Raw genomic sequence first — 24,863 nt, forward strand, 5'->3', positions numbered from 1 at the left:
TAGCTTTTAATGCAACCAACCGGTTCTTAATTACATTACGAGATAAAATCTATACACCGATTTACTAAATCTCAAGTCCATTCACGGGGCGACATACAGTCGCAACCAGCGTTATTAACATAAACTTGTTCTACAATCCCGTTCAGTTGTCATCAGTGTTTGATAGAGTACAGTCGTGTACGATGGCTGCGTTGGATCATCTTAGTGAGAGAGATAAGGCTGTGTTGAGGAGTATTTTTGATCCGACGGCGACTATAGCTGCTGATGTCGTTGAAGATGTGGGGGATCAGTTCCTTGAAGATGAAGAAGGTAGGAAGGAAGCTTGAAATTTTGAGTTGCTTATCTAGTGGTTGAATGGTTGAAATCCGGTCATATTGATAGTAGAACTTATGAGAAGTACTTTGATAGATAAACAGCGACATAGTTAGGTACTACGTAAAAGACAGAATCAAGTTGTATAGTAGTAAGGTAGCTGATGGACGACTAAGTTAGACGAACAAGTGTTTCATGGAAGTGTCCCATAGGAGGCTGCGATGTGATTAACTTTTAAAATTAATTTTTCTGCAATCATACTCTATAATGTCAATTATGAATTAATTTGTATTCTTACTTAGATAATGTTGCGCAATTTAATTACCTATATATCTGTACCTATATATTGACCTGCCTATAATAAATATTGAACCTTATATTCTACCATTAAAGAGCTAGTTTAAGCAACACTTTACCTTGTAGGTAAGTACCTACATAAATGTATAATAAATATTCCAGAACCGACAACCGAAGCATACAAGGAGTCTATAGCTCTATGTGCTGAAGGAGTCCGGTTAGCGGAGGCTGGTAAACTGGAGCAAGCTCTAGAGACTATGACGAGGGGTGTGCAAGCGGCACCCGATAGGGCAGCCGGGTACAACGACAGGGCACAGCTGTTGAGGATGATGAAGAAGGATGATGGTGAGTGGTGACGAGGGTGTTATTATGTGCTCCCGTTATGTACACCCCTTATATACTCCCTTTATGTATGTACCTACATCCCTTATGAACTTTCATGTACTCCCATTATGTACAACCCTTATGTACTCCCTTTACGTACCTACTTCCTTATGTACTCCCTTTATATACTCCCATTATGTACTTCCTGATGTACTCCCATTATGTACACCCGTTACGTACCCTTTTATCATCATCCTCCATCATCCTCCGAGCCTTTTCCCAATCACGTTGGGGTCGGCTTCCAGTCTAACCGGATTCAGCTGAGTACCAGTGCTTTACAAGAAGCGACTGCCTATCTGACCTCCTCAACCCAGTAACCCGGGCAACCCGATACCCCTTGGTTAGACTGGTGTCAGACTTTCTGGCTTCTGACTACCCGTAACGACTGCCAAGGATGTTCACTGACAGCCGGGACCTACAGTTTAACGTGCCATCCGAAACACAGTCAATGGTGTCTAAGATATACTTAGAAAGTACATACAAACTTAGAAAAGTTGCATTGGTACTTGCCTGACCTGGGATCGACCCCGCGCCCTCATACTTGAGGTTGGTCCTTTACCCACTAGGCCACCACGACCCGTACGCTTACCCTTTTATGTACTTCCTTATATACTTTCTTATGTACTTGCCATATTAACTTCTTTATGTACTCCACTTATGTACTCCCTTTATATACTCCCCTTATGTGCTCCCATTATGTACTCCCCTTATACCTATACTCTTACTTGCCTCTAAGTTAGGTACTAACCATTGGCATAGGTACCTATCTTTATCAACTTTGTCAATATACGGAAATAAAGACACTGGAGACCAAAAGTTTAAAAAAAAAGAAACACAATTCCATAAAGAATTATATTAAGATTTTTTGCAATTAAAATGAGTCATATTGCAATTCCAGATGCAATGTCAGACCTCGACCGTGCTCTCGAATTGACAGCAGGCAAGCAGTCTCGCGCACGCGCACTGGCGCTCTGTCAGCGCGGCGTGCTTCTGCGCAAGCGAGGGAACGATGACGACGCAAGAGTTGTCTTCACTGAGGCTGCTAAATTGGGCAGCAGCTTTGCTAAGAAACAGGTATTTATAGCTAACTAACCGCACTATTATTTCCAGCAAATAGATATACCTAAGCAGCATTATGTGCCTATAAGCAAAATGACTGCCAACACCTTTCATCTTTTCAGTAGTTTTTACGTAAAAAAGCAAACAACATTTATAGGCACCTCCTTCTTAAGAACTTTTGCTTTTGTAGGATTTCTTTTTACCTACTAAGAAACAGGTTCTAACATTGTTTTTATCTATTTCCGTAATTAATATTCTTATCGATATTTTATATAGCTTCCGTGTTTTTAGAAAGCTCGATAATTAGCTACATAGTCGACTAATTGCAATTAAAACGAGTTAAATGCTGCATTTTATGCAGTAGGTTCAGTGGTCCAGGTTTTGACGAAATATCGAGATTGTCACAACGATAAGTAGCCAGTTGAGCTTCATTTTATTACTTACCTCCTGTTACCGGCAGACTCTCTCACTCATAAAACTACTGTTTACTAGACATAACCCGCTAGTAAAAGTAGGTACCTATGGTAGATTTTATTATAACTAATTGACATGTTTATTTCCAGGTGGTAGAACTGAATCCGTATGCAGCTCTGTGCAACCAGATGCTGAGTCAAGTGATGCGAGGAGAAACAGACATTAAGTTATAATTTTAAAGATGTTTTTATGTATTTAGGATAAGGACAACTTGTAAATAAAACACAAATAAAATCTAATGGATTAGAAATTTATATTGTTGAGTACAATCGACATTCACCTTCGAGAAAATCCATACAAACAACCAGAGATCCCAGTCACAGATCTATCGAGAGACATTCGCGCGTGGCTTATGTCCCCCGCACGTGGCTACACGCCCCTACAAGTGGCTACACTCCCCCGCACATGGCTACATGCCCCAAAAATCCTTGAAAATGACAAATGTAATACTACAAATCGAAATACTGTTACTACACTATCGATATTAATAATAGAATATGCAATAAAATCTCATAAACCATGATGGCGTGCGAACACACAGATGTCACTGTAGCTGTGCCCGCACACGGCCATGTTTTATCATCGCAAATATTGGTTAAAATTCAAAATTTTAATAATAATTATTATTTAATCCTAGTGAGAGGCGACGACGGTAGACTAACTGAAATTGAAAGTGCACTTTACATATTTTTAATAGGTCTCTTCAAACATGGCGTCTTTCGCTCGATTTCGCGCGTTTTCGCCATAGACTACATAGACATTCGCGCCAATTTGAATAGACCGCTAAAACGTACTTTGAAGAGTTGCTTAGATTTCAGTCATAACTAAAATGGATAAAACATTTTTGGCACATGGTTTCTTAAAATAAATAATGAAGAATTATGTGAGATGTCAATTGTTATTTCTTATTATAATATTAATAAATGGTCAGTTCTAAACAACTCTCCCTCGCAGCTTGTGAAAGGATGATATATCACAGAAATAGTTGCAGTGTAGTTTAAAAATTCATTGAAGCCTTGCAATAATAGTTAATGTAACAATATAAACAGTTCTTGTATAACATTATTCGAAATGATTTATTAATAATTTCAGCATTGTTTAAAGTTTAATAGGTTAAAAGCCTGAACAGTGTGGCAGTATAAGAATGTCTATTGACTTTAAGACTAAACTTTAAACAACGATTACAATATTATATGGAAAAACAATGGTGTTTGATTATTATTTAATTAAAAATAGTGCTTATTTGCTTACACAATTGGATAACGTGCAAAAATAGTACAAGTTGAAGTGATTGATTTCTTTATTTTATTAGCGGCAACTGTCTATCTGATTTTAATACTTTTTTTCTGTTATTTCAACGTCTTTAACATCGTAGTTGATGATATTTCGTTGGTGTTGCCATTAATACAATAAAGAATGATAAAATATAGGTAACAAGATAAAAACGATTGGTTACAAATATTCAATACAGTACTAATATATTATGGAAAATATTTACATATTTTGGCACAGGTGATGGTGCATTAGCGACATCGTCTTTGTAAAATTTTAAACACTCGAATATCCATTAGTAAAATATTTCAAAAGTATACTAAGACCTGTATCAACTACGGGCTTAATCTATAGAAAGGTTTAGGCCTATTTATGAGATATAAACGAATACATAAATACATATTTTATCGATTTAAAATTTGATTTAAAACAACTTATTTCTTGATGATTTTTACTTTTTTTTATTCATCACAAGCGCAATGTATTTTTAAAAGGATTATGTCTTGTAAATTATTGTTAAAATTACAGCGACTTAAAAAAAACAAAACGACTGTCACAATATGGCCGACTCACTATGAACATATCATTTCTGTAAGCAAACAATTCAAAGTACGCAAAACTCAGGACTCAGGAGAGCAACCTAAATCTAACACGATATCGTAATCTATGCTAAATAATATCAAGATATTAAAACTAATTCTCACTGAACACATACATTAACTATACATAATAACAATTTAAACATACTGCACAGATTGACTCGAGATTATTCTTACTCCTTCAATCCATTGCCTAGTCCCTATCATCCATAATCTTCTTTTTTCATTGTCACCCAGAAATGGAATATCATCAAATACTTTTTCACGGAACTAGTGATGGCATATCAGAGCAGAATATTTTCAAACAGTTTATCGATAAACGTCACAGCGCACGTCACTAAAATAAAAATGTCGAAGCATATAAAGCAAGCTTAAGATTTGGAAACTCGATAATATGGCTTGAACTATAATACTTATTCTAAAATTTTAATATTCAACGGGTTATATGGAAATGAATCTTAATATTATGACCAGAAGGTGTAGTTTCCTCACGCGATGTCATATCTGTCATTTTTGACAGTCCGTGGAGGCAACAGAACGTGTGAAGTAACTCGTAACTATGCCTTATTTACAAGTGAGATCTTACAATAACGGTTAGATAAATAAATAACTATAAGTTTTATAAACTTTTTAAATTTATATTATTACCTATTATTGACCAAGTCAGAATAAAATAGGGTGTAAAGGCATAAGCTAGCAGACACTAATTAGAAGTTATACATTCATTAAGAGCACCTTTCCACGACACTTACAGTTTTAAGACAAGATGGTAACTTGTCAATAATAGTGTGGCACCTAGATTGTTAAAAAAGTATCGATATAAAGATATATCTCGGTCGTAATAGCATCGATATTATTTTGGTATTGCCAATATCGATAATTGCAATCTCTCTTGATGAATAAGATTGATACTCTTTGACAGCAATATTTTGAAAACTGATTGTGTAGATTCCTTTAAACACAGAAGTTCCGTAGAAAGGTACTCTAAATTCTAACAGAAAAGTTTAGCTAATTAACACTAACTATAAAGAAAACGTAGCTGGGTGGAGGGTATATAGTTTTGTGTGGTTATAAACGCTTGTAAAATATCTTTGAAATAGAGTTCACAGTTCTTGTTTAATCTCTTACTACTTAAATATGAATAGGATATTGTTATTTTCAGATTGTTTCAAGCACTGGACTTTAATTATTTCGAAGATATTAACTTGATTTTTTTAACATTAATTTCCATCCGGCAAAGTCTGTAAACATCATTTTTGGTTGATTTTAAAAACCAATTGTAAGATTTCTCTTTGTCATTCAAATACCTATGTAAATATGTAGGAGACAATTTTATATTTCATATTTATTTCGAAAGATGTAGGTAAGTAGCCCTCTAAACAAGCTATTTTATAAATGTTTATAACTGTACGGGACCACGGGGTGTGTCTGTACGCATTGTACGCAGACACGGGGATGGGTGGGTGCGTACGCGCCCTCTACGTTGTCTCCCGCTCCAGCTGTTGTTAACCTACGAGGCTGGCTGGTTTTCACAATTAACACAAAAAAAACTCGCGTTCAAATTCAGAATGTTAGTAAAAATGATAAATTGACACAAAAATAATAATAAAAACATGCGTTCAAATTCATAATATTAGTAAATGTTGCCATGTAAAAAATAAAATGCTGTCAGTAAATTAAAAAGATGTACAAAAATAAATGTCAAAATAAATTATAATAAAAAATAATGATCTTGATTCTTGAATACTGTTTGACTGAAATGCAATAACGAAGTAAAAACGAGCCAGCGTCCTTAAATTAATTCACTTACGCCTACGAAAAGAATTTAAAAATTACCGTTACATCTAACTATCTTTAGCAAAACCGCATTGGGAATGCGCGGCAAATCGAGAATACTATTGAAAGATAATAATTATTATAATTAAGCTAAAAGTACTTTATATAAAATAAAAACAAAAACACCTAAATGTCATTTTATTACATTTCAATTTAGAATCAAATGCTTTCTTTTTCATTTTTAATCCACATCGATTAATCTAGCAAGAGTTTATATACGATTTTAAAATTTACTTTATATAGCGTTTAATTATTAATTAAGTTAGTAAGGCTATTTTAGTAGACGATTATTGACAGCTATTTGCTGTTAGCAATTTGTATCGATATTATAAATATTCATAACTTATTGATTTACTGTTTGAAAATACTGTTGATATTCAATTGAAACTTAAAATCTTTTACTTTTGATTACTTAGTTACCAGTTGATATGAGAAACAATGATTACAAATTTATTTCAATATAAGTGACATTATAACATCGATACAAATCGAATCGAAACGAAATCACGCACACAAGTGAACATTCACCAACACACGCATACAAGCTAACAGTCAAGCTAATACGATACACGATTAGATCATCCATACATCACAAAATGCGATCACGACACTTCGAAAAACTTTAAAAACAAACAACGTGATACCATAGACAATGAAAACTTAATAGCACGACCTTTTTACAGGCGCACATTGTTTTAAAACAAAACACGACATCTTTGGGCAGAAAAGAGTAGTTATTATAATATTATTATCGAAGAAAGCCCAAAAATGATCAAAGTCAACAATAAAACGGAATTCTCTAACTACGTAAGTAAACTCGAGATTCAAATAATAATGAGCTAAATTATTATTGTGAAATCAAATGAAGAAGGAAACACATTTAGTTTACGCTAATACCATTCCATATCCATCTAATATTAACTTCAAACATTCGCTCAGTAAGTTAAAATTTCGCAATACACATGTCTTTAAAATGCGTTGAGACAGTTTAATTAAGTTAGTGTTCTAAAATTGTACATAAGCTAGAAGATCTAAAAAGATATTCAAGCGATCACTTGGCTTCGTAGCGTACGCTAAATATGTTTCTTTAAGCCCCTTGGACATCTAAAACGCTTAACAATATTGCCATCCACACGACACGACAGTATTTACAATATAAACAACACTGATATGTGATAAAAACGTGAAATCGAACATAAAACATCCACACAGTTTGACGCGATCTGTCAAAATTGCAAGCAATTATAAACTTTAACGACTTCTAATAGAGTATATTTTGACAGAAGGTATAAATACTGAGTGGTGATCAACATTTACTATATTATCAAGTGGCCCCAAGATCATGATATTAGAGATTGCCATGTCACGAGATTCTGAATATGATTCTCAAATTAAAATAGATTAAAATCGCCGAAAAAAATATTGCCAATGTAAATTACGTAGAGAGCAAAAATTCAACAATAAGGTTTTACTCCAATTAATATTGCTTAGCGAAATTCGTTGGATTACATTCCGTTTCAAATATTATTGCAGTTAAATAAATTAATTATTGCAAAAATTATACTTAACCAAACGACTACTCTTAGGATAACGATTCATTTTTAACATCGCTATTATGAAGCAACACATTTTAATCCAAGTACATTTTGACAGTGACTTGACTAGTGATGTGACATTCAAATATCGATATTAAAAATGAGATAAACTAAACAAACTTAGTCATGTCGTATTGGATGGTATAGAATATCATCGACTTAAAATAAGAGTAGTAAAATTAACGGGAATGAGCAAATACTTCTCCTAACGTCCTTCGAAGAGCCTAAGAATGGCATTCCCTCAAGAATCAACGATAACTAAACGTAGAGTCGAGAGTGAGACAGCGAACGACTCGCGCCGTGTGAGTGACAGAGACAGTCGACAGATGGAGTGAAGAGCTGGCTCGTGTGGCCGGAGCATCACGCAGCCAGCTTCAACAATGACGAGAAATTCAACCCTGGAAATAAGTAAAATAAGCATTAAAATAAAGGGGTCCATTGTCTGTCAGTCAGATGAGTTCTGGTGACTAAAATAAAAAATGGACTTATAGTTTCGTAGATAGCAGAAAGATATGAGGTCTCAGGTTAGATTCCCGGACCGAAATCGCTTTGTGGGTTTCATAAATTTTCACATAGCAGCCCGGAAGTTGGTGACTGATTCACCCGTGCCTCGGCGAGCACGTTAATGTCGGTCCTGCGCCTGACCTCTCTCCGGTCGTGTCGGATTGCCGTCCCATCGGGCTATGAGAGTGAAGGAATAGTGAGTGCACCTATGTCGGCACAAATACTTGTGCTGCGCAGTTGGCTGATCTCCATATATGAGAACAACCGCCGTAGCCGATAATCGGGTAGGAGGACATCAGTTCACTCTAATTCAAATCTACCAATATTTCAACGAGCTCTAACAGATTTTTTTGCTGTAATGTATTTACCTTGATAGTTCAGACATGCTGCACGAACTCTGGGTTGAGGAAGGAGAAGCCCATGAACTCGGTCTGGTCGAGGTTCATCATGAACAGCTTGTCGGTCGGCGTCAGTTCTGTCTTCTCTTGAGTGAACTGCTTGTCGAAGTTGGATACGTCCTTGCGATGTTTCTGTGGGAGGAAAAATGATTTTAGTGTAATTTGTTGTATGTTGGTGAGAGTATTGAGTGTTTTTATTTTGGTTGAAAATCTTTTCTGTGAGAGGCAATACCTACTCATAAAAATTGTGTACCAAAATCGAGAATTCATCGATTAAAAGTTGTTGTGAACATTGTCTCCGGTAGGTTATTTCAGTTGAATATGGATCAGGTATTACTCTATTCGTTTTTTGTGAACGAATTTAACATATTTCTTTCTTCCTATTTTGCAACGTTAATTGTTGTCATATAAATAGTTAACATAAGTAGTTTTCCAAAACAAAACATTTTATGAAACCGAATCGATATTATCAAACAATAAAAAAAGACTATTTTGGAAGTATCGGTACTTCGATTTTATCGATAGGCCATTTTTATCGACAGGTCGATTTTATCGACATGTAAATTTTATCGATAGCCCAATTTTATCGACAATCAACTATCGTCCACTCACAATCTTAGGCTTGAACGGCGGCTGCACATCCCTGGCCTCGATCCTGGCCCAGTCGATGCGGCGGAAGAAGGGGTGCGTGCGCACGTCCTCCTCGCCGCGCGCGTTGCAGCCGAGGCGCTTCTGCGGGTTCTTTGTCAGGAACGCCTTGCATGCGTCTTTAGCTTCCTGCAAATTGGAAAAAAAATATTTATTGGTGATTTGGCTTCCTGTGGGTTAGGTAAAAAGATTCATAGGTAATTTTGTACGATTACAGTGCCTTTAAATTAGTCACAAAGCCCTGCTGCGAGACTAATTTGAAGGCACCCTTGGGTGTAATACGCAAAAACCAGTGTACAATATCCGAGACGATGATGATTCAAAAAGTCTACCTTTCAGCCTATCAATAAAGTATTTTTTGTTTCATGAAAATGATTTAGATATACCATATTGAAGTTCGAAAGTAGGGGCTTGTGACATCACATTTAAATAGCACAAATGTCTAAAAGCGACGAACACAACATTTTTGCATGGTTATCCCTTTGCTATTTTCTTGGAGAAAAAAATACGGGTCCAATATTTTAGGCTTATTTCAAATATACGACTATTTACTTGCAACTATTATGGTAGATCTCAAAATCAAGGAACAAATTACATACCTTACTCAAAGTCTTAGGATACGACACGCTATTATCAGTAATGGCCGCGAACAATTCCTCTTCATCTTCCCCGTCAAAAGGCGGCTGACCAACCAGCATTTCATACAGCAGAACACCATAAGCCCACCAATCCACAGATTTACCATACGGCTGGTATAAGATGATCTCCGGAGCAATATAATCAGGAGTACCACAGAAGGTCTTGGTAGTTTTGTCACCAGTAATGCCCTCTTTACACATGCCGAAGTCAGCGATCTTAATGTGGCCATCTTGGTCGAGAAGAACGTTGTCTAGCTTGAGGTCACGATAAACGATGCCGCGGGAGTGTAAAAAGAATAGACCGATGGCTATTTCTGAGGCGTAGAATCTGCAGAAGAAAAGGGAGAAATATTTTGGTAGAAGTAATTTGTTAGACCTACACCAAGAAAATGTATGTATGACTTTGGGAGGTCGGCTTAAATGATAAAGTCTACACCCATTGTCGCCAATGCGACCGTTCGTTGTTTGTTGAGACGAACCCGTGGACGGGGCAAAACAGTCACGCTTTGCGACCACTTAACTAACGAAGGCAGGCTTCTTAATTATTTAGAATCAATGGGATCAATGCTTCATCATTACTTAGCCACAACGTGATCAAAGATGTCAGCGAATTTTATCATATTCGATTAGGTTTGCAATATTATTTTATTGAAACACGGACAAATTGGAAGAAAAACATTATCAAAACGTTTCAAGTCTCATTTATAATATAATTCTGAAAACAATTAGCGAGTACTTCCCTCTGCCACACAACAGCATACATCACAAGGATACAACATGATATATAAATTCGTTAATTAATTCATATTAGGGTACTTACACGGCAACAGGCTCTTTGAACTTCCCGCACTGTTGTATCTGGAACATCAAGTCTCCCCCGTTCACGTACTCCATCACGAAGTATAGACGATCCTGGAAGGGTTCGAAGATATTATAAGTAAGCTTTTTTTGCTTTATTCAGATTGTAAAGGGCATAGTAAAGGGCTGCTTATGGGTGTAAGATCCGGATGGTTGGCGCTTGTTGGGGTGTGTTCTGATGTGGATCGGATTAAGCTGATATGTTATGTCGTGACGTGACTCACAAACTCGTCGAAATCTTAGTGCAAGAACTATGTAGGTTGAGCCTTTGTTTTCGGCAGTAAGGAGATTTGTTATAGTCAGTTATAAGTATGTAGTCAAAAATACTCTCGACGCAGTCAATGTATATCATATCCAGTAAATAACTATATTGTGTATAATATATGACCACTCCTTCTTTCATGCACTGATATTCAAAACCACATTGAAAGCCAACCTTACAGATCTAATAGAAAAAGGCACCGTTTAAACGAGTCAACCTTCTTTTTCGTCTTCTTCCTGCCCCGTGCCCAATTTTATTTGGGGTCGGCGCAATATGCCTTCCTCTTTCCGCTTCCATTCCTCCCTATCACTCGTCATACTCACTCCCATTTTATTCATGTCAAGTTTCCTTACCATAGTCTGGAAGCAGGAGTGCAGCTGCACCAGGAAGGGCGGCTTGCTGCTGAGCGCAAGCACTCGCTTCTCCACCATGGTGCACTCCACGTCATCGTCTTGTATGATGATGTCCTTCTTCAGGATCTTGATGGCGTATAGTTCGTCTGTGCCGCGGCGTTCTGCTAGCATTACCTGGTAGAGGAAACATTGGGTTAATTAGTTGGCCGTTGGTATTCATTACACCAACAGAGCTAATGTATAGAAGAATTCATTTAGGGCTTTGAAAATTACATACATTTGCGTAGATTTTTTGTAAAGCGAGTGGACAGCCAACTGCCACGAAGAAAACTCTAGAGTACGCATATGTGCTGCGTTTATGATTACTATCGCATTAAAATTATTATAGACTGACTTAGCTCTGGCTATTAGTTTACTCAGTAGATTAGACTAATCTAAATAAATAAAAATCTAAACTAATCTAAATTTTAGATCATGAAAGTATTTGTTATTTTCAAATCGCGCACATATTGTGCTTTTAATATAAAAAATATATAATCTTGTAAATTATGCTCACCTTGCCGAAAGACCCTTTGCCTAACACCATGATGAAGTGGAAATCAGAAGCCCTGATAACATCAGCAGCGGCCATATTATGGGGCACCTCCCTATCCGGCGGGGGCGGAGGCCTGCGGGCTCCAACACTGGTTGCTCTCATCTGGTTCTTCAACTGAGCGAGGTCTGTGCCCTCCTCAGGTACTGGGACATTGTAGAACTCTCCTTCTTCTTGGGTGAGGAGCTTGAACCAGCCGTCAGCTGGGGCCTTCATCAGCTCGGAGATACCGAAGGAGAGAGATCCCATGAAGTCGTTGCGGGAGGTACGATCCCAATCCCATACCTGGAATGTTTGGTAAAAGGAGTAAAAGGAGTGATATATATTATAAATAGAGATTTTCTATCTACACGAGATTAAATGCTGTTGTTGATTCTGGACCACCAGTTTTTTTTGTGCACTGCTTAAAATTAATATTTTTTATTCGTTTTTTTTTTGATAAATTCATATACAAAAATATTTTAACCAAATTAGGGCAGCAACGCCCTAAAATATTAAAATATGAATAAATCTAATGAGAAATTCATTCCAAATAGTTGAACAAGTAAATTGATTCACAAATCATGGTGATTATGAATTTGCATGTCTGAGAAAGAAAATTAAAATTTTAACTATTTCAGAACAAAATTAAACGAAATTTTTAGACAATTTTAAATAAATTGTAACAAGGGTCTTTATTTTGAATAATATTTCAGTTAGATAAATGTATTCTGCTGTAATGAAAATGAGAAAAGTTTTGCTAATAACAATAAGAAAATGTCTTGTACTTTAATTGCCTCCCTACTTAATTAACATAATAATGAAATCTGTAGGTTATACAGTACATTATATTTAAAAATAAACTAAATCTATATTTATATAAAAAAGAAAACTTAAAACCAATAAACAGCGCCGAAAAATTGATCCTCATCGCTGTCACCCGGCGGATACCCAAAAGGCTGGCTGCATTGCCACGTTGAAAACTACCTACTGTATCAAATGTTAGCTAACCTATTGAATAATTAACTTTTTATTCGAAACTTCTTACGGTTACACATACCATACAAAGCGTAAGGAAACCGTAAGGAGTATAAAATCCGTAATCTTCCCTTACCTCAATGAGCAGCCTCCTATCTTTATCCTCGGCCTTGAGATCGAAGGTCAAGGTCTCATTCCACACTGGGTTCAGGGTGCTCCTCATGGTCTTGGTTTTTTTCTTGACATTATCAGAGTCCGGGATCAGCTTCATCTTGACGTAGGGGTCCGACAGGCCGTTGGGGTCCATTGGGATGAGGTTACGTCCCTGTATCACTGTTGGAACAAACATTTGTAAGTGAGGGTCACAAACAGTGTTTAGATAAAATTGATGCTAGCTTTTGTTTCTCAGTAGTGGACTTGCTAAAAAAGATATGGGACTTCGTACTAACTGATAAGGTTAGCTTAATTTACAGAAGTGTACTGTTATTTTAGATATTTTTTTTCTAAAACTCTGGTTTTATGTATGACGTGCACTCTTTGTCTGTGCCTTAGTTGGTTTTCATGATAGAAACTATCCTGAACCACCACCAAGACATAGCAAAATGTTGATGGTGATTTTCATCAGGTGATCATCAGGTGAATCTACTCTCTGGCCAATATACCACATATTTTTGTTTACAATGATCAAAGTCTGCCGGGAATGTTCGAAAGACGGACCACGGCCCTGGTACTACATAAAAAGCCTACGAAAGAACATTATGGGTTTTAATCAGTAAGAGGCTGACACTCACCGCTGGTATTTAATTATTTCCCATCACAAAAAAAGGCAGAAAATAATTGAATAGTTACCTATAACAGTGAGCTTGTTCCCCTGGCACGAGACGGTGAGCTGTATGCGCCCGCGCCTCTCCGTATGGTCGCAGCCGCAGAGATTCGGCACGGACTCCTCGCAACGCTTGTGCACGTTCATGTCGCATGCTGTTTGTTATAAATATAATTAATAATACTTTAAAGCTATTTGGTTGTAAACCTTCTTGGTGAAGCTGACGAAAAAAAAACTCTTTCTTTTTTTGTCTTATGTTCTAGTTTCAAAATTAGAACTTGTGTTAGGACTTTTTTGGCAGCGAAATGTCTAGCAAGGATTTAAAATTGGAACAGTTTTGAAGCAGACATTTGTTTTTTTATTTTATTTTATGGCCGCTGACATTTCTTAAAAACATTCAAATAATAAAGGAACACAGAATTGATGTCTGTTTTGTAAACATAAGACTCGGCTTTGTACAAGCTGAAAAACAGAGCTCATATCTTTTGAACGTAAGAGCTACAGATTAAAATAAACATAAATATTGTCGCAACAACTAATGTGATACAGGAGACTCAGGGAATTAAGTCTAAATATATTATTCTTAAAGCAAAAAAAGTATAAGTACGCAGTAATATCGTAAATCATTCCCAAGAGAGCCGTCTTGATAAATAGCCTCGCAATACAGACCAAAGCACGTAAATAGCAAATGTTTTTATACATTATAACTCCATTAATACGAATATATGAATCATTAAAATGTATGGGAATTTTAAACTGAGTATCGGTCATATTGGGAATGACTTTCGCATTATTTGAAGGTTTGTAGATATATATGTTTAATTCACGAAAGCGGGTGAGTTGTGCTTGTGTATGAAAATGTACATACACAATGTCTTCGTGTGACTCGTTGACTCGGCCACTGCTGAGCGCTCCCGAGTTTACGCATACAAAGACGAGGTTCATGTACCTACGTTTACACACACACTCACGTTATGTCTCACCCACTTTCGTGAAATAAAAGATCTCCAACTGTCAAATAAACATGCATTTGAAGAGAATAAAGTAAAAATTAGTAGAACGGAATTAACACGAGAACAAAATGAGTTTACCTTGGTAAGGAAAGACTAATTATAATATTACAGGGTAATTTACAACTGCCTTCAACGTTATTATTATTATAATTAATGTAACAACATAAGGAAAAGGTATAAGCAACATTAAAAGGTAAGGAAATAACGAAATTATCCCAAACCTGTATTTCCCCCATTATAATAAGGTAATTAATATAACAGACAGGTTTGCAACCAATTCAAAGAGAATTGGCGAAATTGACAAAGGAATTGTTACTAGAACCAATTGACATTTAAAAACATACAAAAATAAACAGTAGGCTTACAAAAGCGGACGATTAGAAGGCAAAGAATAAAACAAATAAGGCAGTTAGAGAGACGATATTAAGCAGTATGTTAATAATTTTGTTAATACTGCTAACGTAGACGCTTTTACATAAATACTTCATCATATAAAACTTCATAAAGTACAAGTTGATGAAACCTTTGTCAGTGCTCCATTTACATCCTATATTGAAACAATAGCATCAAACAATGAACTACTAACTACGTGCTTTATAACTTATAATGCAAAGACGTGCTCACAGACAGCAAACAAACTTGCAAACACCACACAGAAGAGACAAACAGGCAAATAAAGTGAACAGAAGCAAATTCAATTTCTGGTCGAACCTAAGACGGGACTTCGTTATTAATACGTCAGACAACTGTATTAAGTACACAATTATTCACGTTCCAGACATCGTGCAAAGGGACCTCCTTTCTCACTAAAAGGAACTTATACCTGGGACTCTCAACTTTCCTGTGCTGACAACATATATTCTTTTAGTTGCAAAGGCATACATTAGTCTTCTCGTGTTAAAGCATTCGCTATCCAGGAACTAGTTTCCTCTTGTTAGTGTCATTCTATAGATACGTCTATATTATACCTCCGCATTTTAATCCCTGATGGGCGAGACCATGGAGTAATGTACCGCAGTGTTCACAAAAAGTTGGCGCAAGGAACGTCCATGTGTTCCATTTGTGAGGTGCGTAGGCCGCCTTTGCAATCACAAACATATCATTATCAATTAAAGCATAGACCCCGTTGAAGCGAGCGTTCCTATTAACCCTAGAGAATCTACGAAAAATAGAGAAAATAAAAAGCATTAGCAGAAAGCACCATCACCCTGGAAGTAGAGAGTTCTAAAACACAGAAGCATGTCCAAGCGTTAGTGGGTTAGGTCCGTTTCGCTTGGTACCTTGACATTTGAGGCCCTGGTGGATGAGGCCGTACAGGAGAGAGCCACAGTGGTCGCAGAACGTCGGGGACGAGTATGTGCAGTTGCGGAAGTTGTGCTTCGTTCGTGTGTCCTGTTGGTCAGTTATACGTGTTACTGGTGGGCTAGGGTTCAGGTTGGATGGTTTTCCGCAACTCCCTGTGACAGCGCTTATTTTGTGTAGGTGACTATTACCATTTCATACCCTTATGATACGGCAGATGAATGCCGAATGTCTTGAATTCACGAGTTATGGTCGAACTTAGTCCTGTCCTGTGACAGTTTAAGGCCACACCGGAAGATACAGCAATGTCATGATCTTCTAGATAATGTCAGTATAGTGTGTTGTATGATTTGTGGACTTACTTTCGAAATATCTACCAGTCTTTTTTCAGCATTAATTATAACGCTCAAAACTATTTATCATAGCTCTTTGAATTATTTATTTTGTCTATCTCTCGAAGATTCAGTGTAGCCCTAAAATGATTGATACTGGTAATATACCTCGCATAAAAAGTAATTCCACTCTTCGTCACTTTTATTGCAGAATTTAAAAGAACAATATTTTACTTTAATAGAAGCGATTGCTTATAAAAATGATTGATTTTTATATTAAAAAATGTTGTGGCTCATTTTATCTCCTTTTATTGGAAAACTTCAATAAAATTTAATAGTTTGCAAATAAATGTTATACATTTATTTTTAAATTATAAATTTCCAAGAGGCTATTACTGAACTTTTATTAGATTTTGTTATTTTCTGAAAGTCGTTTTATTACGCGTTTAACACCCACATATTTTCGAATTGGTTGAGAAAATCGATGACAACTTTAAGGCGTTAATATGAATGAAATTATGAATTTAAATGATAAAGTCTTGACTATTCATAATAATATGTAAATAAGTTCTATTTTAATACAAACTTTTTGGTATTATTCTCATGGTGCTTTTTGTCTGTTATTTCTGTTATATTGCTATTTTCCAAGTATGTTTTACAAAGCTTTCTAGATTTTACCAACTGCAGAAGATGTGGTTTTTATATACCGATTTCATCTTCCGAGCCTTTTTGCCCAACTATGTTGAGGTCGGCTTCCAGTCTCACCGGATGTAGCTGAGTACCAGAATTTAAAATTTTTGTATACCGACTCTTTCCGATTAATTGTTACATGTTACCATTTTGTAAAATAGACAATTTCCTTACAATGTTTTTAAAAAGACATCATGAAAATATAGTACAGCAAAAGTAACACAAACTTGAAGTAGAAAGAAAATGAGCAGAGTTGAAATATCAAATGCATCTGTTACAGAGCAAAGATGTTACTATTTGCTTTATTGTGTAAAATTGTGTTGTGTTCCGTGTCATGAAAGTTACAATGTGTTACTTGTGTGATTCTACCTATTTCAGAGTTTACGTTAAAATGGTTGTAATTAACGTAATTAAAATAAGTCTGTATGACTTATTCTTTAAAAAATACACAATATAAACTCAAATTCCTTCTTTTTTTAATGGATATTATTAACTACCTTATTATCCGAATTACCCTACTTTTCAGACGGGTAAAAAGCTACCTCTAAACGTCTGTATTTATACTTTCAAAGAACAACTAGAATAACAAATACTGTAATGAACTTTCTCATTAAAAACACATTTTATTATGAAAATGAACGCTTCAGCTAACAGCTACAGAAAACATTTAAGTAAGTCAGACTTTATATTATTGTAGCCTTTTCCTTGTAAAAATAACAAAGAAAAACATTCATACAATATTTGAAATGCCTGAAATAATTAGAAGTAAATTATGTAGATATTTCAGCGTTGAATACTAAGAGCACCCGCACACAGGCGACTAAATAGTTGGCGGAAAAATATTTTTTATAGAAAATCGTGAATTCAATCAAAGTTTTCAGTTGGTCTGATACTGGCTAAATAACTGATCTTTATAATGTGCGTACTACCATTCATCTTCATACTGATTTATGAGCCCGAACAATCGCTCGACTAAAAGTCTTCAGTGTGCGGATGCTCTTAGTTTTCCAACGAAAGAGTCTCGTAACAAATTTTAATTAGGTACTTTATACTTGTCAGACAAACAATGCCTTTGGAGTACTGAGAAAACTCATAAAAATGTTATCTTTTCAAAGTTAATTAACCCATTTTATCTTAATGTAGTTCTTCTTTGAATGGAAACGTAGAAAGAGTAGGTTTTATTGGCATAACGTGTGGATTGTCTATGTACCAAGTTGATCAGTGGTATAGTTTTTCCATCTAATACTATTTAGTAGCAATCCGGAGACTGTTAGAATAGTGCCCCACCGAATTTTATTATAATTTATAAAGAAAACTAAAAAAGGTTTCTTGTCATTAGTTTTTAATAAAAAAGGGGAAAAACAAGATATATTTTTCATCTCAATATGGACACTTGGTTCGAAAACATGTAATTTTACATTTACGCAGTATTTTAAAATAGTCCCACGGCGTGTTAGATACAATAATTACCCCCATTTAATAACAGACTCGAGTCAACAAATTGTGACAATTGTCAACTATTTGAAACGCAACAAAATGGCGGTGTCTCGTTCCCGCCAATTAATCCAACATGGCCGCCTGCTAATAACGTGTTATTTGAAGTGATCAACCGTTATTAAACAATTTTGTACTTGAGACACGATATTTTAACGTTCATGACCTGATTTTCTATTATGTTTTAGGGAAATTTCGTTGTAGAGTTAATTTTCCTTTTAATATTTTGGGCATGATAGACTATTAAGCTTGTTATGAAACTATAAGCTAGATATTCGAAAACATTGTAGTTTGAAAGGATAATAGACCAAAAGTAAATACGGTTTTCATAGTTTTAAATGGCTGTATATATTGTCACCATTTTACTTTTTTAAACAAATGAATACTGCCTTTTATTCTGCACTCTGCAGCTGTTTCCAACAGAAGTTTCCAGACGTTTTTAATTAACGAAGAGTGGAAGTAAATTTGAGGAACAAAGTGTATTATGAAATGCTTTTTAATATCAATATTCTGGCACGTAGTCCCAGAGCTGGGGTATTGCTATAAACCCTTATCATAAATGTTTATGTGTATAATGTTCAACAGCGTGTAATGTGAAATAGACCATAGACTGCTGATATTTTTTTTGAAGGCAAATATATAATAGAAAATCTGAAATTCAAAAGTTAATACACAACGGTTCTTGTTATTTTTTTTTAAATGAGGAAGGGTAGGGTGTTATACATATTTTGTTAAGTAATAATTTTCTTTTATATTTGTGTCTTGTTCCAAATACGACATACTTTGTGAGACTATGTGCGAGGTACACCTACATAAATAGTCCCATATTTTCATAGACTGAGTATGCAATAAAAAATCGCTAATATTCGCTATATTACTTTTCCATCTTACATTTTATTGCAATTTCAAATATCTGAAAAACAATAAGAAGTATTCTTCAGTATTTTCAATACCAACCCTTTTATCGTATTCTTCTTTTTTATTCTACTTCTACTAAAAGACACAAAGTCACATTGCTCTTAGCACAATAGGTACAATTCTATCAATGGTCTTCTATTCCGTTGTTCCCTATTTATTGAAAGCAAGTGCATTTTATATAAAACTCGTTACATTTGAGTGCATGACTGTATTTGTTGATAGCCGTGCCTCCATCACTTGAAATACGAAACACGCAAACTGACATATGGAATAATTACTTTTGTAAGAGTAGTTTTTCTCTATATCTATAGAAAATGGTGATGTTATGTTTTCTGTATTTGTACTGAAATGAAACATTTTTATAAATGACCTTTAAAATATTTTTCAAAAAAGGGATTTGAAGATTGTGTAGGTGCTCTGATTTTTTCATTTCATTATGAAACGTGGCAAGGTTAAATAGGTATTACTCTGAGTCATTTATCACATCAAATATATTATAGACCCTTCGCATTGACATTTACACCAAATTCGGACCTTAATTTCATTAACAAAAGGTGCATTTTCCATCGAAATTCTCAAGTCACTTTACATTTAATGCGTTTTGAACACTATGCCTTAATACATAAGGTACATTTTCAATTGGCGATCAATACTTACGTCGGAATCCGCCCCCTTGTCTGCGCCGGGGCACGTGAACGTGACATACTCGTGACATCTTTTGTGGACTACGAAGCTGCACACTGAAAACATAAAGAAATGACCACAAAGGTTTAGTTTTGAGCTCTCTGACTATGCTGGGAAGGACTACAGCTTTGATATTATTCGTGGATTGTAGGCAGAGGTTGATATTTTATTGAAATGTCTTTGTTATCAATATCTACTACGTAAAGATTTTTTTTGTAGTTGTTGAAATTGTTCATATAGCACAGTGGGGAAGAAACTATACTTGCAAAGGTTGGCTCTTGGATAGTAACCATTTCAAAGCAAGACTCTTAAAGGATATTTTTATGTAAGTATTGTAGTAACTGGTTTTTGAGATCACATAGGCAGTAGTTCCATGCATAAAATAATGCACTTTTGAAGATTATTTTAATTAAAATACCTATTCCGTTATATACCTATTATATAACTTCAAGAACAGATTAAAATGAATATAAACTAATTAATATGATCGCATATCTCACCCTGACACTGGTATCCTTGTTTCCCGAAGCCCCTGAAACAAGAGAAATTCAAATTAATATTGAGAACTCGAAGGTTTTGTCAAAATTAATTATTATGGGGTACCAGGCGGTTGTAATTGAAACTTTTTGGTTGCTCGTCGATTTGTCCAGATGAAGGTTTTACTGATGAGGTCTGTTCAAATGTGATTAAGAGATGGAATATGTGATAATAATTCACGTATGTATGTATTGTATATGTAAGAAATTTATATTTTAACAGAAATTAACGCAAGTAAAAAAATACATCCACATAAAAAGTCTGTAGTTTCTCTCAACAAAATGGGCTTTCAAAGACATAAAAAAAAACAATTTTCAGATAGGTTTCGTAATTGCTGAGAATAGCACGTTAAAACCAACTATCAAACTCTGATAATGAATATAATAAATAATGAAACAATGTCTACAGATACTCTGCAAATAGACCTCTCACAGAAAGGCAGAGCTTTGTAGACACTCTTATAGATAGTACATTGAAATATTGAATCACTAGGATGCCAGACTCCATTGGATTGTCGCCGTCGCAATGGCATAAGGAATGCCTTGTACTCTCATATACGCAGCTAAGCCTATTTATGTTTGCATTTGCAATAATGGATGTTCCTTTAGAATCTAGTATTCCGTAAAAGTATACTATTGACACATCTTTTACATTTACATCGATTTATTGAATTAATACACCATTAAAGAACAGCCAAACAAGCGGATTTTCTGTTGCCGTACTTATACGAAACTACAAACAATTGACATCTAGAGTTCTCGCAACTAAATTCCGAGCACAAATACCATATCCCTTGAAACGCATAACAGATTGAAAAACATTTGACAGTAAAAATGTAAAATAACTAATATAATTTTGCCCTTTCATCCTACACCAAACACTTTTCCGCGCGACTGTACCTCAGTGAATCGGATGCGTTGAAATTGAATCGTTCATCCGCTCAGACGGCTATTACTTCAATTAGCGCAGCACGCGACTGTACTCGTGTGTCGGTAAGTATTTATTGAAAACATCCAACGAATGAACTGGCCAGTTGGCGATGATAGTAAAAATAGGTTATAGAATTCGTTTTGAATTTGGAATTACTTTCGATATAGCCTAAGCTGCGTTGAACACTAAAAAATGCTCATTTTTTTAAACGAGCGAATGCTTATAATTAAATTCGTTTAGAACTTAGAAATATCATATGACATAATACAACTATGTAGGCACTCTTTAAAAAAATAATTGTTTTGATAAAGAAGACTCATAATTGCGTATATAAAATGCAGAAATAAATTAACAGAAGAAAACGGAAATGGAAAGAAGAAATGGAAATTATTTTGCTTGTATTAACACGTTCAACGCGGAACGAGACCTTTTAGTTCTCGTTTGTGACGTTTTAGTATCGCGCAAGTGAAATCCTATGTCCATCTCATTTCGGCAAATGATGTTTCTGTATGTTTCTTTACTGATAGAGTGAGACAAATATTTTTGTTCACATTAGGTACATTGGATGTAGTATTTTTATGAATAAAAACGTACGAGATCTTATAGGTCTCGTTGCGACCAAATAGTAAAATTTTGCATCTAGCGCGGAACGAGAACTAAAGGATCTCGTAGCGATCTCGTGCGAATCCTCACAAGAAAATAATTAGTGTCGTGTCAACTTTCGATGTGTGCATATCAATTACGCTATAATCCGGAAGTGACCACTGAACACATATATAGTGAATACCAAGAAGAGACGTTGTGTGAGTTGCTATGAAAAGGCACGAAAAACAATGACTAGCAAGGAAGCTGATAAAAAGACAAAACAGCTAAAAGGTTTCTGTGTGAAGTATGAAAAAACTATGTCTCTTCCATGTTAATGAAAAACTTTGTCATTTTTTGCACTGAACAGTTTATTAGTTTCTAATGCCTTACACTATAGTATTATAATAAATGATTAATTTTATCGATAATGTTGTTGGTCTTATTGTTTCTCATCACTATTTTTTTATCGATACTATGCAATATCTGCAAAACGAGATCTAAAAGTACTCGCATTTTCTTGCTATCTAGTGCAAAACGAGATCCAAAAGTTCTCGTTTTTCTATTTTGTAAATTTTTCATTATTGTTTTCGACATAACTTGAGGCGGTGAAAACCTACTGAAAGGTCTTATCATCTCCTACCTACACATACAAAAAAAATATAAAATTATTCAAATTTCATAAAACTATTGGGGTTTGAAGTGACTGAGTCGTATGAGATCTGCTGGATCTCGTTGCGTTATTCCTGATGGATCACGACGAGAACTTATAGATCTCGTTGCGTCATATTAACTAGATGCATAAATGGGCTTCCGCGATGAACGTGTTAAAGACATTTAAAACTTGAACAATTAAAACAAGTATTACAAAGAGATGGAATAAATAACACTTTTTGAGAGATTTAATAAAAAACTGATATTTATTTAAGAGGCAGACTTAAAGAACATATTTACATTTTAAATCTCCTTTTTGATGCACGCAATAAACAGCAGAACTTTGAATAAAAACGATTTTAATTAACAATAAAAAACTTTTATTTGTCTACAATCGAATATTTATTTAATTTGTGAACAAACTGCGAAATAAAACGGTACCTTTTGAATGCAGTCAGCTGTGTAATACTCTGAAATACAATTATGATAATGTAATTTCTCGCAGTGGTTCGGAAAAATGTGAGTTTCTATCAATTTAACAATATTCTGTCACTGTGCTTGCAATACTAGCTTGGTTCCTGTGGTTTCACATGCAATCTTGCATTACAAGAACGGCTTATGTTTAAACACCACCCTAAAAAGTACCTATTTTACTACCAAAAAAATTCTAAACGGTTACCAAAATGGATAAATGGTCACCAAATAACGTTTCCAAAAATATTATTAGATAAAACCATTTTTTCGTATTATTGACTACTAAAAAAATATATGGACGCCTTTAAAATATTATATATTGTCACTACTTAGATGTTACCAATTATGTAATACCATGACTCCTAATTTGATCATTTTTGTTAGACTAAAAAAGCTAACGATCGCTAGAATATTTCCCAAATACCAATTAATATACTAGGGTTCCCAAACGTACGTCGCATATTTATTGTTATATGAATTTGTGTGTAACTCAGTGCGTTTAAAATGTAAGCACGCAACATGCAGCAAGCATGGCTTCTGTCATGGCTCCGGCGCTGCAGGGCTCCGGCGGTCCCATGCGAGCTTATCGTCGCAGATGGTTTTCACGCTCACCACCGCAGCTTCGGCTTGCTGGCCGACTCCGCCGGCCAGCCTCAGCCGCAGCGGCGAACCTTAAAACTACCTGCGCCTCAGCTCGCAGGCCGCCTCGCCCCTCCGCGCCTACGCGGTTTTGAATTGCACTCTAGGGGTAGGGCAGACAAGACTACGTGGAGTCGGTTTTGCAGCGATTCGTTTTCGTCACTAACTTTTTGGTAGTAATATTAATTTTTTAGTTGGATAGAATTTGGTGACCGTTAATCCATTTTGGGAACCAAAAATAATATTTGTGCGAGATTTGCGATTTTTCTGATGTTATTTTATTTTTTTTGGATCATAGCATTATATACTTTAGTGCCCTTTTAATAAAGTCAATTTAATTTTTTTGGAGTTGTTTATTTTATTTGGTGCCTCAGCTTAGCTTCTTCTGCCTTAGCTTCTTAAAAATATTTTTGGTGACCACCTAAATTATACCCTACAAGAACTAGGCACTTCATGCACCAGGAAAAAAATGTTGTCTATTCTTTCTTAGGTTTCGATGTATTCCAATGCCCAGAATTTTATCTATATCAACTCTGTTTTTGCTTTAGATAAATGGATAGCAGGATACAAGCCATATTTTCCAAGTATTTTTGGCCTAAATTGTAAATGTCATTGCATATTTTGACAGATCCTTTTTGCAAATGGCGTCACCAATAGCTGTCATTGTCATAATTATTTTTGAATTTGGAACAACATAAAGGTACGGCAATCCGTTGAAAGTTTGCGTGTACTTACTACCTTCACCTAGACCCT

General features: G+C 35.3%; 2 protein-coding genes across 3 annotated transcripts in view; one reads left to right on the plus strand and one right to left on the minus strand.

Annotated features, from left to right (window-relative positions):
- The first annotated feature begins 132 nt into the window (after window positions 1–132).
- Window positions 133–2,780, plus strand: LOC110374923 (tetratricopeptide repeat protein 36 homolog). The gene is made up of 4 exons (XM_021332854.3): window positions 133–309; window positions 772–954; window positions 1,892–2,067; window positions 2,616–2,780. Exons 1-4 carry the CDS (start codon window positions 183–185, stop codon window positions 2,697–2,699), a joined length of 570 nt encoding a protein of 189 aa, XP_021188529.3. The 5' UTR covers window positions 133–182; the 3' UTR covers window positions 2,700–2,780.
- LOC110374922 (protein kinase C, brain isozyme) overlaps window positions 2,761–24,863 on the minus strand; it is a 201,715-nt gene continuing 179,612 nt past the window's right edge. Inside the window, exons 2-13 of one of the 2 annotated variants that reach the window (XM_021332853.3) lie at window positions 20,795–20,826; window positions 20,268–20,350; window positions 15,843–15,954; window positions 13,888–14,016; window positions 13,175–13,371; window positions 12,046–12,366; window positions 11,490–11,663; window positions 10,837–10,928; window positions 9,978–10,344; window positions 9,343–9,507; window positions 8,701–8,862; window positions 2,761–8,226 (exon numbers count right to left, since the gene is read on the minus strand). In XM_021332853.3, the coding sequence (XP_021188528.2) occupies window positions 8,710–8,862; window positions 9,343–9,507; window positions 9,978–10,344; window positions 10,837–10,928; window positions 11,490–11,663; window positions 12,046–12,366; window positions 13,175–13,371; window positions 13,888–14,016; window positions 15,843–15,954; window positions 20,268–20,350; window positions 20,795–20,826 (1,825 nt within the window). In that variant the 3' untranslated portion in view covers window positions 2,761–8,226; window positions 8,701–8,709. Of the gene's footprint in view, window positions 8,227–8,700; window positions 8,863–9,342; window positions 9,508–9,977; window positions 10,345–10,836; window positions 10,929–11,489; window positions 11,664–12,045; window positions 12,367–13,174; window positions 13,372–13,887; window positions 14,017–15,842; window positions 15,955–16,154; window positions 16,267–20,267; window positions 20,351–20,794; window positions 20,827–24,863 lie in introns of both variants that reach the window. The other variant, XM_021332851.3, reaches the window with a different exon arrangement.

This window comes from Helicoverpa armigera, chromosome 8 (assembly GCF_030705265.1).
Source record: "Helicoverpa armigera isolate CAAS_96S chromosome 8, ASM3070526v1, whole genome shotgun sequence".
Lineage (NCBI taxonomy): Eukaryota > Metazoa > Arthropoda > Insecta > Lepidoptera > Noctuidae > Helicoverpa > Helicoverpa armigera.

Bases quoted from the DNA above. Each gene is read 5' to 3' on its own strand.
- LOC110374923 (XM_021332854.3), top strand. From the start codon at position 183: ATGGCTGCGTTGGATCATCTTAGTGAGAGAGATAAGGCTGTGTTGAGG. The intron at 310-771 runs GTAGGAAGGAAG...TAAATATTCCAG, and splicing joins GTTCCTTGAAGATGAAGAAG to AACCGACAACCGAAGCATAC. The intron at 2,068-2,615 runs GTATTTATAGCT...GTTTATTTCCAG, and splicing joins GCAGCTTTGCTAAGAAACAG to GTGGTAGAACTGAATCCGTA.